This window comes from Benincasa hispida, chromosome 8 (genome assembly GCF_027475165.1).
Source record: "Benincasa hispida cultivar pf3 chromosome 8, pf3_genome.v1.1, whole genome shotgun sequence".
NCBI lineage: Eukaryota > Viridiplantae > Streptophyta > Magnoliopsida > Cucurbitales > Cucurbitaceae > Benincasa > Benincasa hispida.
The window spans coordinates 9,481,054-9,496,219 of NC_143485.1; the positions used below are offsets into that span (position 1 = coordinate 9,481,054).

The window sequence follows — 15,166 nt, forward strand, 5'->3', positions numbered from 1 at the left end:
GAGAAAGTCTTTGTGGTGGTTTGTTGTGAATTTGAAGATCTAATTCGTAGGGAGAAGTAAGATTTTCAGTGGTTCAACAAAGGTATTATTTTTAGAAACCATTCTTTTGAAATTGTTTTAATGCATATTTTTAAACTCAAATTAAGTATAATTAGAGTGTTTATTGATTCTGATTTCTTCCGCTGCATGTTGGTCTACTCTATCAGAGTGAGGGTTACAATGCTATGGTCAAGGGTATTTTGGTCATTTTTCCTCCTTTGAAGCCCAGATGCTCAAATTACCTCCAATTTTCTTCAAATTAACCCCGTTTAACATTTTAAGCTTGATTCTACCTTTTTGGTGCTCAATACCTACAAAATAGTATAATTGACATGTAAAATCCATTAACGAATCTAAATTAAGCTAGAAATTATATGTAATGACCCAACATTTCGAGTACTCTAACAAGGGTTGTTACTCATGATTACATCTATACATTCAAAGACGACTATTTCAAATCAATTTATTAAATAAATGAATGAATAAATAAAATATTTATTCGGGGTCCCCTGAACATATTTAGTGTCTGTTTTAGCCCAAGAGTGGAATGGGGTAGCCCACTCCATGTTTGGAGCTCAATTATTTTTAGTTGGAGCTTCAATCTTATGTTCAAAATTTACCCTAGGGAACATTGTTCCCAACCCCACAATGTGTATCTTTTCACTATTTGCAGCATCTCCTTTTCTTCTTCCTCATCTCTTTTGTCTCATTTCTTCTCCGATTGAACGAAATGCTTAGATCAATGATGTTCTTCCTTCTCTCTTTACTTCTTCGTCTTTAGATCTAGTTTCGGTGTTGTCTTCAAATCTAGTTTTGTGTTTCTTCATCTTTATCAGTTCTATCGTCGTCGAAACCATATCTGGATCTTTAGCTCTAACATTATTTCATCTGGCCCTTCACATATCTATAGATCTACGTTTATGGTGGTACTTTTCTTGCATGTTTTTCTCTAGACCCTTCACAGATCTATAGATCTACATATCTAAGATTCGTGTCTCTTCATCTCTGTCGATTGGGATTTTGTTTGACTTCCTCTCTCTTGTTTTCGTTCTAAACATGTCCGTTCATTCTTACCCTTGCTGCTTCAAATGAATACTATCCCTTGTCGCTCCAAAGCTTTGATTTCCTTTGCTGCATCATTTGATTTTCTCACTCTGTCGTTTCAGCCTAATTTGTTTTGTTGAGAGACGATTGTGCTTGGTGGGGGTGGAAGTAATCATGGTGAAGGGCGAGTTTTGGAGCTTGGGGGGGAGTTGAAGGTAATCTTCTTTTCCCTTTCCTAGCTGATGATGAGGTCCATTTTTTTCAACTTTAGCTCAAAATTTTGTAAATTATGCTCTATGTTTGTCCACTGTTGTCCATTATTTCGTTTCATGTTCATTGTTTTGCTCTTAAATTATGCTCCGAATTTCGTTTCATGTTCATTGTTTTTCCATTATCAACTCTGTTTGTCCATTATTTATCCATTTTCTAAATTATGGAAAAATGGAAAAACATGTGTTTTGGGCGGCTACTTCTTGGGTTGATTTTAATGTTACTACTTATACTTATCATTGTGTTGTCTATAGGGTATTTGATGAATTTTGGTAATTTTGATTAGGTTATTTTCATTCTACTGGTGAAGAAGGATGGATTTTCTCTATGCAATGTCCATTGTTTGTCCATTTTGGTCACTGTTGTCAATTGTTTGTCACTTTTGGCTTCTATTTGTCCATTAGTTGGCTATTTTCGTAAATATTGGATTTCAATAGAAGGATAACCTTGTTATTCTCAAGGATTCCAATAGAAGGATATGTGGTATCCAACTAATTGGAAGAGGAAGAGGTAGAAAGATTTCTCTTAGAGTATAAAGAGAGGATTTATGTTTTGGTGGCTAGGGTGAATCTCACCAAAATCAATTCTTGCCCTAAAAGGGTCATAAGGAAGAATTTATATGGAAAAGGTTAATCTCTTCTCCAAGTCTTTTCCTATTTACCCTTGTGCTTAATTAATTAAATAATCTTTATTTAATTAATTAACACATTAGTTAAAAAAATTTATACATTAAATCCAATTTAACGTATATATTTAATTAACATAAATAAACATTGTATGTTTATGTGCACCACCTCCCTATTAATTTAATTAATTAATTCTTTATGAACCAAATTCACTTGAATTAAATATTTGAATCTCATTCAAATATTTCTCTCCAACTTAATTAAATTATAGATCATATCCATAATCAATTACATATTAATCACATTAATATACAATTTCCTCAAATTGATTTGAACAATTCAAATCATTCCTCTTTAATATCCATTAGTAAGCTAACAAGGAACCTAGTGGACCTGCGGATAAAAAGCTCCAACGATATGAGATTAATTAGCTAAACTTATTTGTCAAATTAATAAATATTCGTCAATCTGCAGGTCTCCACTAAAAACCCAAAGTTGTACTCTTCGCACTATAGATATATTTCTATGTCCACGGATATAAACCAATAATAGCAAGTTAGTCCTTCACGAGTGTCCATAACACCAACTAGGTCAAATTACTATTTTACCCTTGGGCTACCTCTGTATCCTTAAGTACCAGGGCTTCTCTAATGAACAACCTATGTATGGTCCAATCAATAAACAAAATCCCTTCTTGGACCAATGAGAGGGTAGAGCCCTTTGTTCAAATCCCGGAGATACCACTTAAGGGAACACTCATCTGCTTACCCTAAAGTCAGAAAGGAGTGAATTCCATCTTGTATTATTATGTTTCCAGCTTCTCACTCGATCTTATCCCTAAAATGGTAAGCTTATTCAGTCGACAAATTGGTCACTCTCACCCATACAAATCAAAGGACAACCCCTCGTAAACAGGTTCATAATACACTCAGGATTAAGACTAAGTTGCCTAGTTCATCCAATTGAAATAGAAACCAAACTAGTTAATGGTGTTACATCTAGTGGTTACTATTTCACGATCCGATCTTATGTAAACTCATTGCATAGGATATCCCCACATATGTGTTACCTACAAAAACGCGTTGGATCATTGTGTTTGTATCAAATACAAAGTGAGTCATATCCATAGTGTCACAAGGATAAGGTACTCAATCTTATCCCTATACTATAGACTCTTTAGGTTATTTCTTGAATATTGACCCTTATATGTCTCCACATACAGTTCAAGACTCATAAGACAACCTTGGATGTTAGTTTATTAGATTTAGAGTTATTAAGACAAAATAAAATACAACTTAAGACAAAATAAAATACAACACAATCAATAACATTTATTGAATTAACATCAATAACTCTTTATTGATGACGGTCAATTGATTCATTTACTATCTACGAGTTTTAGGACATAAAACCCAACAATGACGATGTCTGGAGGTCACAGATCTGGACGCGAGCGGCGACATCAATAGATCTGAGAGGACGACGCTTGGCTCCGGGCATCATGCGAACGACTACTTTCAGGCTGCTGCCCGCGTCCGTCTTACGTGAAATGTACGAAGATTCGGGGGTGGGTACCACGTGCGAACAGAGGAGAGAGAATTAATTTTTAGGTTTTTTCCCCTTTTTACTTTTTATTTCAAAAGAAACATTTACCCTCAAATAAATATACATATATATACCTCCATATTTATTTATACCTTTTCTTTTCCTTCTTTAAACAAAAACCAAATGTTTTATTATTTAACCCAAAATATCCTCACCAAACTTTTCCTCAAATTTTAATTCAAAGTCTTCAAATCCTTTATCACCTACAATTTAAATTGAATTTTCTCAATCCAATAATTAAATCCAAACTTCCAAAATCCAAAATGTTCCACAATTAATTCAAGATAAACAAATTAGATTTACCTAAAAATTTGGGATATTACATTATAATTCTTTTTTAGAGCTATCAAAATGTATGTCTCTTTTATCAATGGTGTTATATAGTGAGACTATTCATTTTATGGTCCGGTCTTATACAAACTCTTTGTATAGAATGCTCCCACTCACATGTCTTTATATGAATGATCAGGATCAAATTATTTGTAGTACTTTACAACAATTGTAACAACTAAAAAGCGGACCGTATTCGTAATGTCACCAGGATAAGGTACTCAACGTTATCTATCTACTATGGATCATTTAGGTTATCATTTAAACATGATCCTCTTGTATGTGGACATACAAGAGGATCATGTTTAAATGACATGTTTAAGTTACAAAAGATAACATTGAATCTTAGTTTATTGATTTTGTGGGTTAAAGCTACTAAATGTCAAATAAAATGTCTTATATTTTATTAGATAAATAAATTATTTGTACAATATAATTACAAGCTACAAGACCAACGAGATTTAGGACATCAACCCCAACAAAAATTATTGAAAATGTTTATAAATAATAACAAAATATTATAGTTTATCTGCGATAGACCGCGATAGACTACTATATGTGTTTATCAACTATCTATGTCTATCATAATAGACACAGATAGTAGTCTATCATAGTGTATCGTAGATGTTAGTGAAATTTTGTTATATTTATAAATGTTTTGGTTCATCTTCCTATATTTGAAAATAATCCTAATAAAATATTATTTATTTTACAAGATTTTTTTCTTTAAAAATGTTCTTTGACAATAAGAAATAAAAACTAATTAAAGTTAAATAAACATTTTTTCCTTTATAAAAAAAGTCCTCACATGTTTTTTTAGTACAATAATTATGAAAATGAGGGATTAAACTTCTAGACGGCAAAAGAAGGAATGCATGAGTTAAACTCACATTAGTTTTATGGGTGATCACCGCGGTCGACATCAGGTTTGGAGTAAAATCGATACTGACCACCAACCCATCGGTTTTTGACGATTGATTTCCATCGATTTTGGGATGATGAGAAAAATCGAATGGCCGATCGAGTCGATTGATTTTGTCAGTTTTTTCTTAGATGGGCGAACTTAATGAAAAAAGTGATTAAAAATGAGAAGTAAAAAAAGAAAAATGAAGAAGAGAGAGTGAGAAAGGGAGAAGAAAATAAGCAATAGAGAAGGAAAAGTAAACAAACCTTGGAGTTAGAAGAAGAAATGGAAAAGAAAAGAAAAAAAAAAAAGGAGGAAGACTGGAAATGCAGAAATTAGGAAAGAGAATGGAAGAGAAGGAGAAGACTAATGGGTTGTTTAGGGTGATGAGTTGAGTTTTATATTTGTGGTGTTTATACGTTTGTAGGTATCTGGTGCATTTTTTTAACGTAAATAATATGTTTTTATGATGATTATTTTTGTTTAGTACTCTTTTTATTCAATAATTTTACATATATTGTATAATAAAGATTGCACTTTATTTTATTATTTTTTTAAACACACATGTATTATTAGTAGTTTTGGAAAATGAGGTTAGGGTTTACTTTTGGATCATGTATTTCATTTTTTTAATTTAAGCAATCATTTTACAAATTTATGTATGTGACGTTTCAAGCTAAGTCATTTTTATTTTAACACTTTTAATAAAAATTTATTGAAATAAAAAAACACTTATGTGTCTAACAGTTTTTTCTCAAAAGTATTTTTACATACAAGTTTGTTTGATTTCTTACATGATAAAAGTCATTTTTATTAATGTTAAATTACTATAAAGAACGACCATAAAATATTATGAATTAATAAAAAAAATTGGGAACTCAATATTTTGACGAAACTTACGTACATTTGTATCAATAAAGGTGTTTTTATTGATAATTTTGCGCATCTACTTAAATATAAACATTTATTGATATTTTATATGTATTTTTAAATTAATAGTTATTTTTAAGCTTTAAATTAAGGTTTTATTGACGGTTTTATGTCACAAGTGTCAACAAAATAAAAACTCGCTTATCTATAAATCTCAAATTGTAATAGTCATAATTTAAAATAATGGTCATAGTTGGTGGAGTGGTTGTTGTCGGAGGTTGCCAGAGTTGGTTGTCGACAATGGTGGTTAGATGTTGTCGGAACTAGTTGCAGATGGTGGTTGCTAGAGTCGACTTTTGGAGGTGGTCATCGGAGTTGAGTAACGAGACATTAATGGTGATGAGGGTTGAGTCCATTGTTGATAGACATGGTATAAGATATCGTTGACATACAAAGTTGATCTCCCAAACAATAAGTTGAGTTCATATCTAATCTCATCTTTTCACCCCAAACACTCCCTAAGAGAGAAGAGGAAATAAGATAGTGGAGACTAGATGACATGAGAGAGAATAGGAACATTGGAAAAGGAAAAACTTGTAGAGAAAGGAAATATTAAATAGGAGTTGAGATTTTATTCCTTTGGGAGAAAGAAAATGCATTTATTTGTTTTTTTTTTTTTTTAATTGGAGAGAAAAAAATATATTTATATGTTGAGATTTCCTTCACATTTTTAATTGGAGAGAGAAAATGCATTCAATCTGATTTTATTTTTCATTTAATGTATTTCACGTATCAAACAACTAGTTTTACTCACAAAAAATCATGGTTATTTTTAAATATATCTTAGAACATTATATTGGATGTTTGCAAAGGTTCTAACCAATATGTGAAATATATTAGTAAATATATTTGATATATACTCAAACACAACTGGTTTCATGACAACTTATTGATTTTTCTGACGAAATTATGATTATTTTTAAATATTGTTTAAAACATTGTATTAGAAATTTGAAAATATTCTAACTAATATATGAAATATACTAGTAAATATATTTGAAATATAATAAAACACAATTGGTTTCATGTTCTGGCTATTTTTATTTTTTATTTTTTATTTTTTTATTTATTTTTTTTTGTCTTTTTACCCATGGTTAGCATAAACATACCTTTGTATATATTGAATGTAATACCTACTCCAAATATTTTGATTTTGTATGTTATATTCCATTATTTATTTTGTGTTGGCATCACATATGTACCAATATATTTCATATAAACCTTTTAAATATACCTTTGTATAAAATATAATTCCCTATTCTATATCCCAATATATTTCATATAAACTTTTTACTCCCAATATATTTTATATAAACCTTTTACAATAGTGAGAAACCCAACACATTCATTAAGACATATATATTTGATAAACCCCCGAACAATATCAACGACTAGGTGGCGATCTAAGCGACGACAATGAGCAACTCTCGATGGCTAGCGGTATTTGGGTGGAGAGAGTGCTTGTGGAGAAAGAGAATGTTGAATTTGAGATCCTGGGTTTGTTAGAGGAGGTGGTAGATTTGAAAAAAAAAAATTGTTTAAATTAATTTTGCGGATGAATCAAGTAAACCTTTGAGTTTCTTTTTTAAAATACGTGTAACTAATTATAGGTTGAGGACAAAAAGGTAATTGAGTTCTAATATTTATGTAGTTAAGAAGTCATTTTGATCTTTTTAAAAACAATAGAAAAGCTAGACAAAAGTGGAATATACGACCTTTATTAGGGCATCCAGTGTTGTTATCCCTTGAAAATATTCATTTTGGTCTTTATATTTTCAACTTTTGTTCATTTTGGTCTTTGTACTATCAAAATACCCATTTTGGTTCTAGTACTTTGAAAAAATAACTATCTTGATCTCTACATTTTCATTTTCATTACGTTTTTTAGAGATTGGATGGTCACTTTTTGAAAGTTTAAAGATTATAATGAACCAAAATGAACACTTTGAAATTACATGAGACCAAAATGAACCAAAATTGAAAGTATAAAGACCAAAACAAATACTTTCAAAGTATAGGAATCAAAATAAATCAAAACCCAAGATATATAGACCAAAATAATATTAAACCTATATATACATATACATATATATAATCTTAAACAAGGAAGCAATTTTTTGTTATTTTTCCAAACAAACAATTGACTCCATTGTACAATGTACTTAATCGAATATAAAATATCAATCATTTAGGTTATGTTAGGTAATCGTTATGTTTTTAGTTTTTATTTTAAAAATTTTAACAATTTCTTCTCCATTCTTACCATAATTTATATATTTTTTAAGTATAATGGTTGAATTTTTAGCTAGATTCCAAAATTTGACTTGGTTTTCAAATTTTGACTTGGTCTTCAAAATCTGACTTGGTTTTTTAAATTATTGATAAAAAGTAGGTAATTAATAAAGAAATTTGAAGGTGGAAGTAGTGTCTATAGATTTAATTTTCAAAAACAAAAACTAAAAAACTAAAGTCTCGTTTGATAACCATTTCATTTTTTGTTTTTGGTTTTTGAAAATTAAGCCTATGTCCTTCATATTTCTTATAGTAATTTGCATTTTTTTAAGTATAATGGTTGAATTCTTATCCAGATTCTAAAAATAATAACTTTTTTTTAAAAAAGCTATTTTTTTAATTCTCAATATTTGACATGATTTTTTTAACCATCGATAAAAAGTATACAACAAATAAATAAATTTGGAGATAGAAGTAGAATTTATAGATTTATTTTTAAAAAATAAAAAAAATAAAAACAAAAAATAAGAGAGTTAACAAACGGGTTAAATAGTTATCAAATTAGTTATCAAACGATGTACAACTTCTAATTTGAAACTTCTTAGATTGTTTGTTCAATAGAGAGACAATTTTCATCTCCTCTGCTTTCCCAGTCAAGGTTGAAGACGAATTCTCCAAGTCTTGCCATTTCCTGCCATTAATGGCGACCATTTTTTCTTCCCGCGTGCTGTTCACACCAAGGTACTCCCATCACTCTTAAAGTCTTCTTATGTTGCTTTCATTCAACAAAGACTTGAGAGGATGCGTCGTTTTTCTCATATCTTCCAACATCCTCATCGATCTGTGTGCTACTTTTTATCTAAATCTCTCTTGCTAATACGCTTGTGATTTTGATTCATTCAATGGAGAAATCTGGGTATGGTCGCGATGGAATTTTCAGGTCTTTACGGCCTCCGCTCGTCTTTCCTAAACATCCCAATCTCTCCATGATCTCTTTCCTCTTTCGAAATTCATCGTCTTATCCAAATAGACTAGCCATTGTTGATGCGGAATCTTCTGATTCTGTGTCGTATTCTCAACTTAAAGCCTCGGTAATTAGGGTATCCAATGGCTTGCTTCAATTGGGTATTGAGAAAAACGACGTGGTGTTGATTTTTGCTCCAAATTCAGTTCAATACTCCATCTGTTTCCTTGGGATTATTGCCATTGGGGCTATTGTAACCACTTGTAATCCTGTCTACACGGTCTCTGAGCTAACCAAGCAAGTTAGAGATGCTAAACCCAAACTTGTGATATCTGTTGCTGAATTGTGGGATAAAGTGAAGGATCTAAACATCCCAACTGTGTTACTAGACCAGCAAATTCCTTCAGCAATTCATTCTTCCAAATTATTATGTTTCAATGATTTGATGAACATGGCTGGTGATAAATCTGGGTCTGATTTCCCAATTGTTGAGGTGAAACAGAGTGATACAGCTGCACTTCTGTATTCATCAGGAACAACAGGAGCTAGTAAGGGTGTGATTCTGACTCACAGGAATTTCATAACATCTTCATTGATGATAACAATGGATCAGACATTTAGGGGGAAGGAATATGGCGTATATCTGAATTTCTTGCCAATGTTTCATGTGTTTGGATTGGCTTGTATAACATATGCGCAGCTACAGAAAGGAAACACCGTTGTCTCTATGCCAAAGTTTAACCTGGAGAAGGCCTTGTGGGCAGTGGAGAAGTACAAGGTGACAGATCTGTGGGTTGTGCCGCCTGTTGTGCTTGCTTTGGCAAAGCAGAGTGTGGTGAAGAAATACAATCTTTCATCCTTGAAGCGTGTCGGTTCAGGGGCTGCACCTCTCGGGAAGGAATTAATGGAGGAATGTGGTAATAACATTCCCAGTGCTGTGGTTCTTCAGGTATCCTGTTGTAGGCTGTATGTGTTCTATAACAAGATTTTTTTAGTATTGTTTCTTATTGGCTAGAATCAGCTTTCCTCACATTACAAAAGTCATTACTAATTCAACGCCAGTGTTTTTAGATTTTTCAAAATCACATATGGTAGTGACAGCCATGAAATTTTTTTGAAGTTCTTTTATTCAGTTAAAAACACTTCCCCTGTTCTAATAGTCATATATGCCATCACCCTAAATGTCGGCTACTCCTGAATGGATATCGTAATTGTTCTCACTTCGTTTGACTATGATTTATTACCCTGTAGAAGTGAATTATAACATATTCTAATGCACTGATTGTTGATTTCTTTATCGTTTTCAGGGTTATGGTATGACTGAGACTTGTGGAGTTGTTGCTTTGGAGAATCCAGCAGTTGGCAAACGAAATTCTGGTTCAGCTGGAACACTTGCCTCTGGTGTTGAGGCTAAAATAGTCAGTGTAGATACTCTGAAGCCTCTACCTCCTAATCAATATGGAGAGATACATGTTCGGGGACCAAACATGATGCTCGGTATGGTTGTGATTATCATTTCAATCATTTTATGTTTTTCATACGATACTTTGGAGAGAGTATAAGCATGGTCCCTGCATTTGTTAGTTAAAGTAAATATTATCATGAGCTAAGGTGATCTTTAGCATGTTAGAAGTTATTTTAGTACCTACAATTAAAGTCGGTTCAAAATTCAATATTGAAATACCTCGTTTGCAGGTTATTTCAACAATCCACAAGCCACCAAGCAAACTATTGATAAATATGGTTGGGTGCATACTGGAGACCTTGGATACTTCGATGAATATGGTCAGCTTTATGTTGTCGACCGAATCAAGGAACTCATCAAGTACAAAGGTTTTCAGGTTTATATCTGTTTATTTCATCATATTTAGTTCCAATCTGTGTTTTTAAAATTGAAAATATTACATAAGCTGAGTTGTTTTTGTCATTATAATTTATAGCTTGTCCCAACTTTGTTGGTGAGATGATAATGCATCAAACTATATTTTTGGGAACTTTATCAAAACACTAACAAAATATTTTGAAGCGATTTTGAAATTGTTAAAATCATTTTTTCATGTTCAAAATCACTCTTAATAAACATGTCCTAATTTCCTATAACTTCTCTAGCAATGGTAGTATGCTAGATTGGTCGTTGTACATGCAAGGGCTCTTTGGAGTTCAAATCAAATTCTCAAGCTTTTGTCCCTCTCTCATTTTTTGCTACTGTATCTCCAGGTTGCCCCAGCTGAGCTTGAAGCACTGTTGGTTTCTCACCCTGAAATACTAGATGCTGTGGTCATCCCGTAAGCTTTACCGGCACTCATTGCTTGTATTTAAACAAGCTCTACTGGCACTCATTGCTTGTATTTAAACTTATCACATTCATTCCTTAGTAGCTATCTAACCGATACTATCGAATTTGAAACTTAATCGACAGGTACCCCGATGCTGAAGCTGGAGAAGTTCCAATTGCATATGTCGTTCGATCTGCCAATAGTTCTTTGACTGAAGAGGACATCCTTAAATTCATTGCCGATCAAGTAAGCCACTTAAGAAGAAAGTTCACTGTTTCGAGTCAGTTAATTTAAACAGAATAAACAGGTTGTTCAATATGCATCAGAAATCAAACTTGTTTTTCTCTTGCAACAGGTTTCTCCTTACAAAAGGTTAAGAAGAGTTACATTCATCAGCAGTGTCCCCAAGTCTGTTTCTGGGAAAATCCTTAGGAGAGAACTCATTGAGAAAGTAAGAGCTAAAATCTGAGATCTTTGGTTCCTAGTTTCATTCTGATACTGGCCATAGAATAGAAGTAATAAGTTAGACTAGGCCTAATATTGAATCCATTTTGAGTGAATCTGTATAACTGGACTATGAAAGTGAATAAATTCCATCTTTTTATTACAACTGATCAGAAGACTGGGTAACTTAGGGCATGTTACTAAAAATGAGAATATGTTTGATAACTATTTCTGTTTTTCTGTTTCTTAGAAAAAAAGAAACAAAAACAATCATGTTTTATAACTATTCTTATTTTTTACCCCTTTTCCCCCTTATGTTATAGTTTAAAAATAATTTAATGATGTAAAATAAAAAATACATAGCATGCATTAAAATATATAAAAAAAATTATAAAAACTTTACATTGTCAAATACAAATAAGTTCTGATGTAAAGTTAACAACATTGAATAGTTATTGTTTCTATCTTTCAAATGTTGACTTACCTGGGAATGAAACTCACAATCGTGAAGTAGAAGAATGTGTGGCGCGCTTGTCCACCAACAACGCAAGGTTGGTTTTTGTTTCATATCTAAAACGGTTTTATATAAAATAGAAATGGAATAGGGAAAAACTACGTTTCTCAAATTTTGTCCCATTTTCAGAAACATTTCTCAAAATGTAGAAATAAGAAATGAGAACAGTTATCAAAGAGTCGGTTTCTTAAAAAATGAGAAACAAAAGACGAGAACGTTGTCAGACGGGTTCTTAATGATCTTTAAATGTTAACTTCAACTATTGTTTGAGAACTTGTACTAATCGGAAAATAGTCTAATTCTTTAGAAGATTTATTTCATCTCTGACTATTATACAGTTTAGAACTTCAAGTTAGTCTATTGAAGGTTATTCCCTACAACTTACGGGATCTGTTTGGTTCACAATTCGGATTCTACTTTATGTTTTTAGATTTACTGAATTGAGCGAATATATGTTTGGCAGCTAGTCCAAATTCTATTTCCGAAACTGTTTTCGGATTCTGTGATCTAAACCGTGCAAAATTTGAAAACAATATTTATATGTTTTTTTTTATCCAGAATTTGAATTTTAAAATTTAAAATGTAAAATTATATTAAATAAAGATAAAAATATTTAGAAATATAGTATGTCATGTTATAAATCTAATTTAATTTTTCTAAAATTAAAATATGTATTATGTAATGTATTATAAATTAAATTAGGTTAAATTTTAAGTTTGGTCCCTATGACTTGATAAAATTAGTCATTTTAAAATTTGATATAACTTCATATATTGTCCCTATGATTTGTTAAATCTTCTTAAATAGTTCCTACCATATGGATTATGTATTGTGAAGATTTTATCAAATCATAAGGGGTAAATTCTAATTATAAACTATAAGACCTAAATTTAACTTATTCCAAATCATAGAGACTAAAATTCCAAATTTTCTTATAACTTATATAATATTACAAAAAAAATAATTATTCAATTTTTTTTAACATAAAACATGTTCATAATAAATTAATAATAATTTATTGTCAATTAATATTTAGTAGGTAAATACAATTAGTTTATAATGGTTTAAATTAGAATTCAATTTCTGAATTATGCTATCAAACATATATTTGAAAACATAAAATACAACTTTGTTTTCATTTAATCTTTTGTTTATAAATTTCTGTTTTTCAGATTCTCTACCAACCTTAAATGATTTGCTCGACTTGAAATGATGTAAGTAATTTTTATTAATGATACAATTAATTATAAAATGCATTTACGACTGTACTTGAAACAAGAATTGTAGTGCATTTAAAACAACGATCTGCTTGGCTTTGTCCTTTAAAAATTAAACCTGGAATTGTAGCCAAGGCCATTTAAACCTGTTTTCTTTTAGGATAAATCAATTCATTCTTTGTCCTTTTTAGTACAATTTATTGTTTGACTTTCAATAGTTGACATTTCCTTAAAAGTTACTTTTACCTATAGTTTAAAATTTTGGTTGACATCTCGAAATTTCGTAATTTTGATAGACTCGAAATTTTTCTGAAATTTCAATCTTTTTCCTTTTTTTTTTTTTCCTATACAAGCTCAATAGAAGTTTTTTCTCTTTTTATCATTAATTAAAAAAAAAAAGAGCACATATTTTTATTCAAATCTTTTTCATTGAATTTTCACTGTGAAATTTTCTCTAATTTTTCTCTCAATCTCTATCTACTTCTTCAGTTTTCTTTTTCTTATTTCTTTTCCATTATGTTGTGTTATGTTTAATGTTATGTTTTTTACGTCACTCATATGGGTAATCTTATTATTTTTCTATCCTTATTATGTTATACTATATTAGTTTAATACTATAATTTTTCATTTTTGTATCTACTTTATTTTATAATAAACAATTCACAATTATTTTATATGCAAATATTTCACATTCTTTAAATTTATATTAATTTTCAATATTTGATATTATTTTGTAATTATTTTTCCATTTTTTTAAATTTCTACTCTCACATTGATATTTGCACAAATTATTTACAATATACATTTAAATGTTGTCTTATTTTATAGAAATTATGATTAAAAATGGTTAATCATAGTCTAATTTAATTACAATCAAAGTTTTATAAATTAATTATAATAATTTCCATCAATTTTCATAAAATTTCTCAAAATTTTCGTCGATATCGATATTCGAATAGAACGGGATCTCAATATTTTTAAGGAAAAATTTGAAAGTGGTAATTAGAGATCATGCCCTTTTTCTCCATGGAGATGGGCCCATGGGACCGGTTCTTAATAGGGTGGGAAATTCTTATTTAGGCAGGGACTGGGGGGAAATTTTTGCAAACTAAAGAAAGACGGGACAAATAATGCATTCTTTATCTCCATTCCCCGCTCGTTTATTATTATTATCATTATTTAAGGAATTATATAAATATCCATATACATACATACAAATATATATATATATATATATATATATATAAAAATTACTTTAAAATCTTATGTATGCATAATGATAGTGTATGAATAATAATACTACATGTTTGAAGTATTTTTAAACTTTTATGTATGGATAAATATCACTTATATACTATTTTGTTAATTTTACTGATATGATATATCAATTACCGAACTAATTCGATTTGGTTCTAGATTTCAAAATTGTATAGTTTTAGTCCTTAAGTTTTGAATTTAATTTCAGTTTAGTTCATAGGTTTAAAATGTTACTCATTGAGATTTGAGTTTTGTTTTAATTTTGTCTCTAGATTTCAAGATTACACATTTAAACTCGATTTTTCCCTAATACTCACCTCAGTCTTTGATGTTGATGTCTATTGATTAATTTAAAAGAATGAAGTGACAATTTAAAATAAATTTATAATAGTGATGAAAAATAGAGAAACTTAATTAATTATAATTCTTTTATTTATTTCAAAACTAATATTTAATAGATGTTAACACAAGTTTTTTTTTTTAAGAAATCAAAACTTCATATTGAAAGCGAGTT

At 30.2% G+C, this 15,166-nt stretch overlaps 1 protein-coding gene across 2 annotated transcripts; it reads left to right on the plus strand.

Annotated features, from left to right (window-relative positions):
• The first annotated feature begins 8,554 nt into the window (after positions 1–8,554).
• On the plus strand, positions 8,555–11,830 carry LOC120083754 (AMP-dependent synthetase and ligase family protein). Of its 2 annotated transcripts, none has more exons than XM_039039610.2 (6): positions 8,555–9,893; positions 10,252–10,441; positions 10,640–10,785; positions 11,162–11,229; positions 11,364–11,466; positions 11,576–11,830. In XM_039039610.2, the coding sequence occupies exons 1-6, from the start codon at positions 8,883–8,885 to the stop codon at positions 11,687–11,689; spliced, it is 1,632 nt and encodes a 543-aa protein (XP_038895538.1). In that variant the 5' UTR covers positions 8,555–8,882; the 3' UTR covers positions 11,690–11,830. The 2 variants fall into 2 exon arrangements, 1 of the variants encoding a protein (XP_038895538.1); XR_005483534.2 differs by having other exon boundaries at positions 8,558–9,893; positions 10,640–10,777.
• Positions 11,831–15,166: the final 3,336 nt, after the last annotated feature.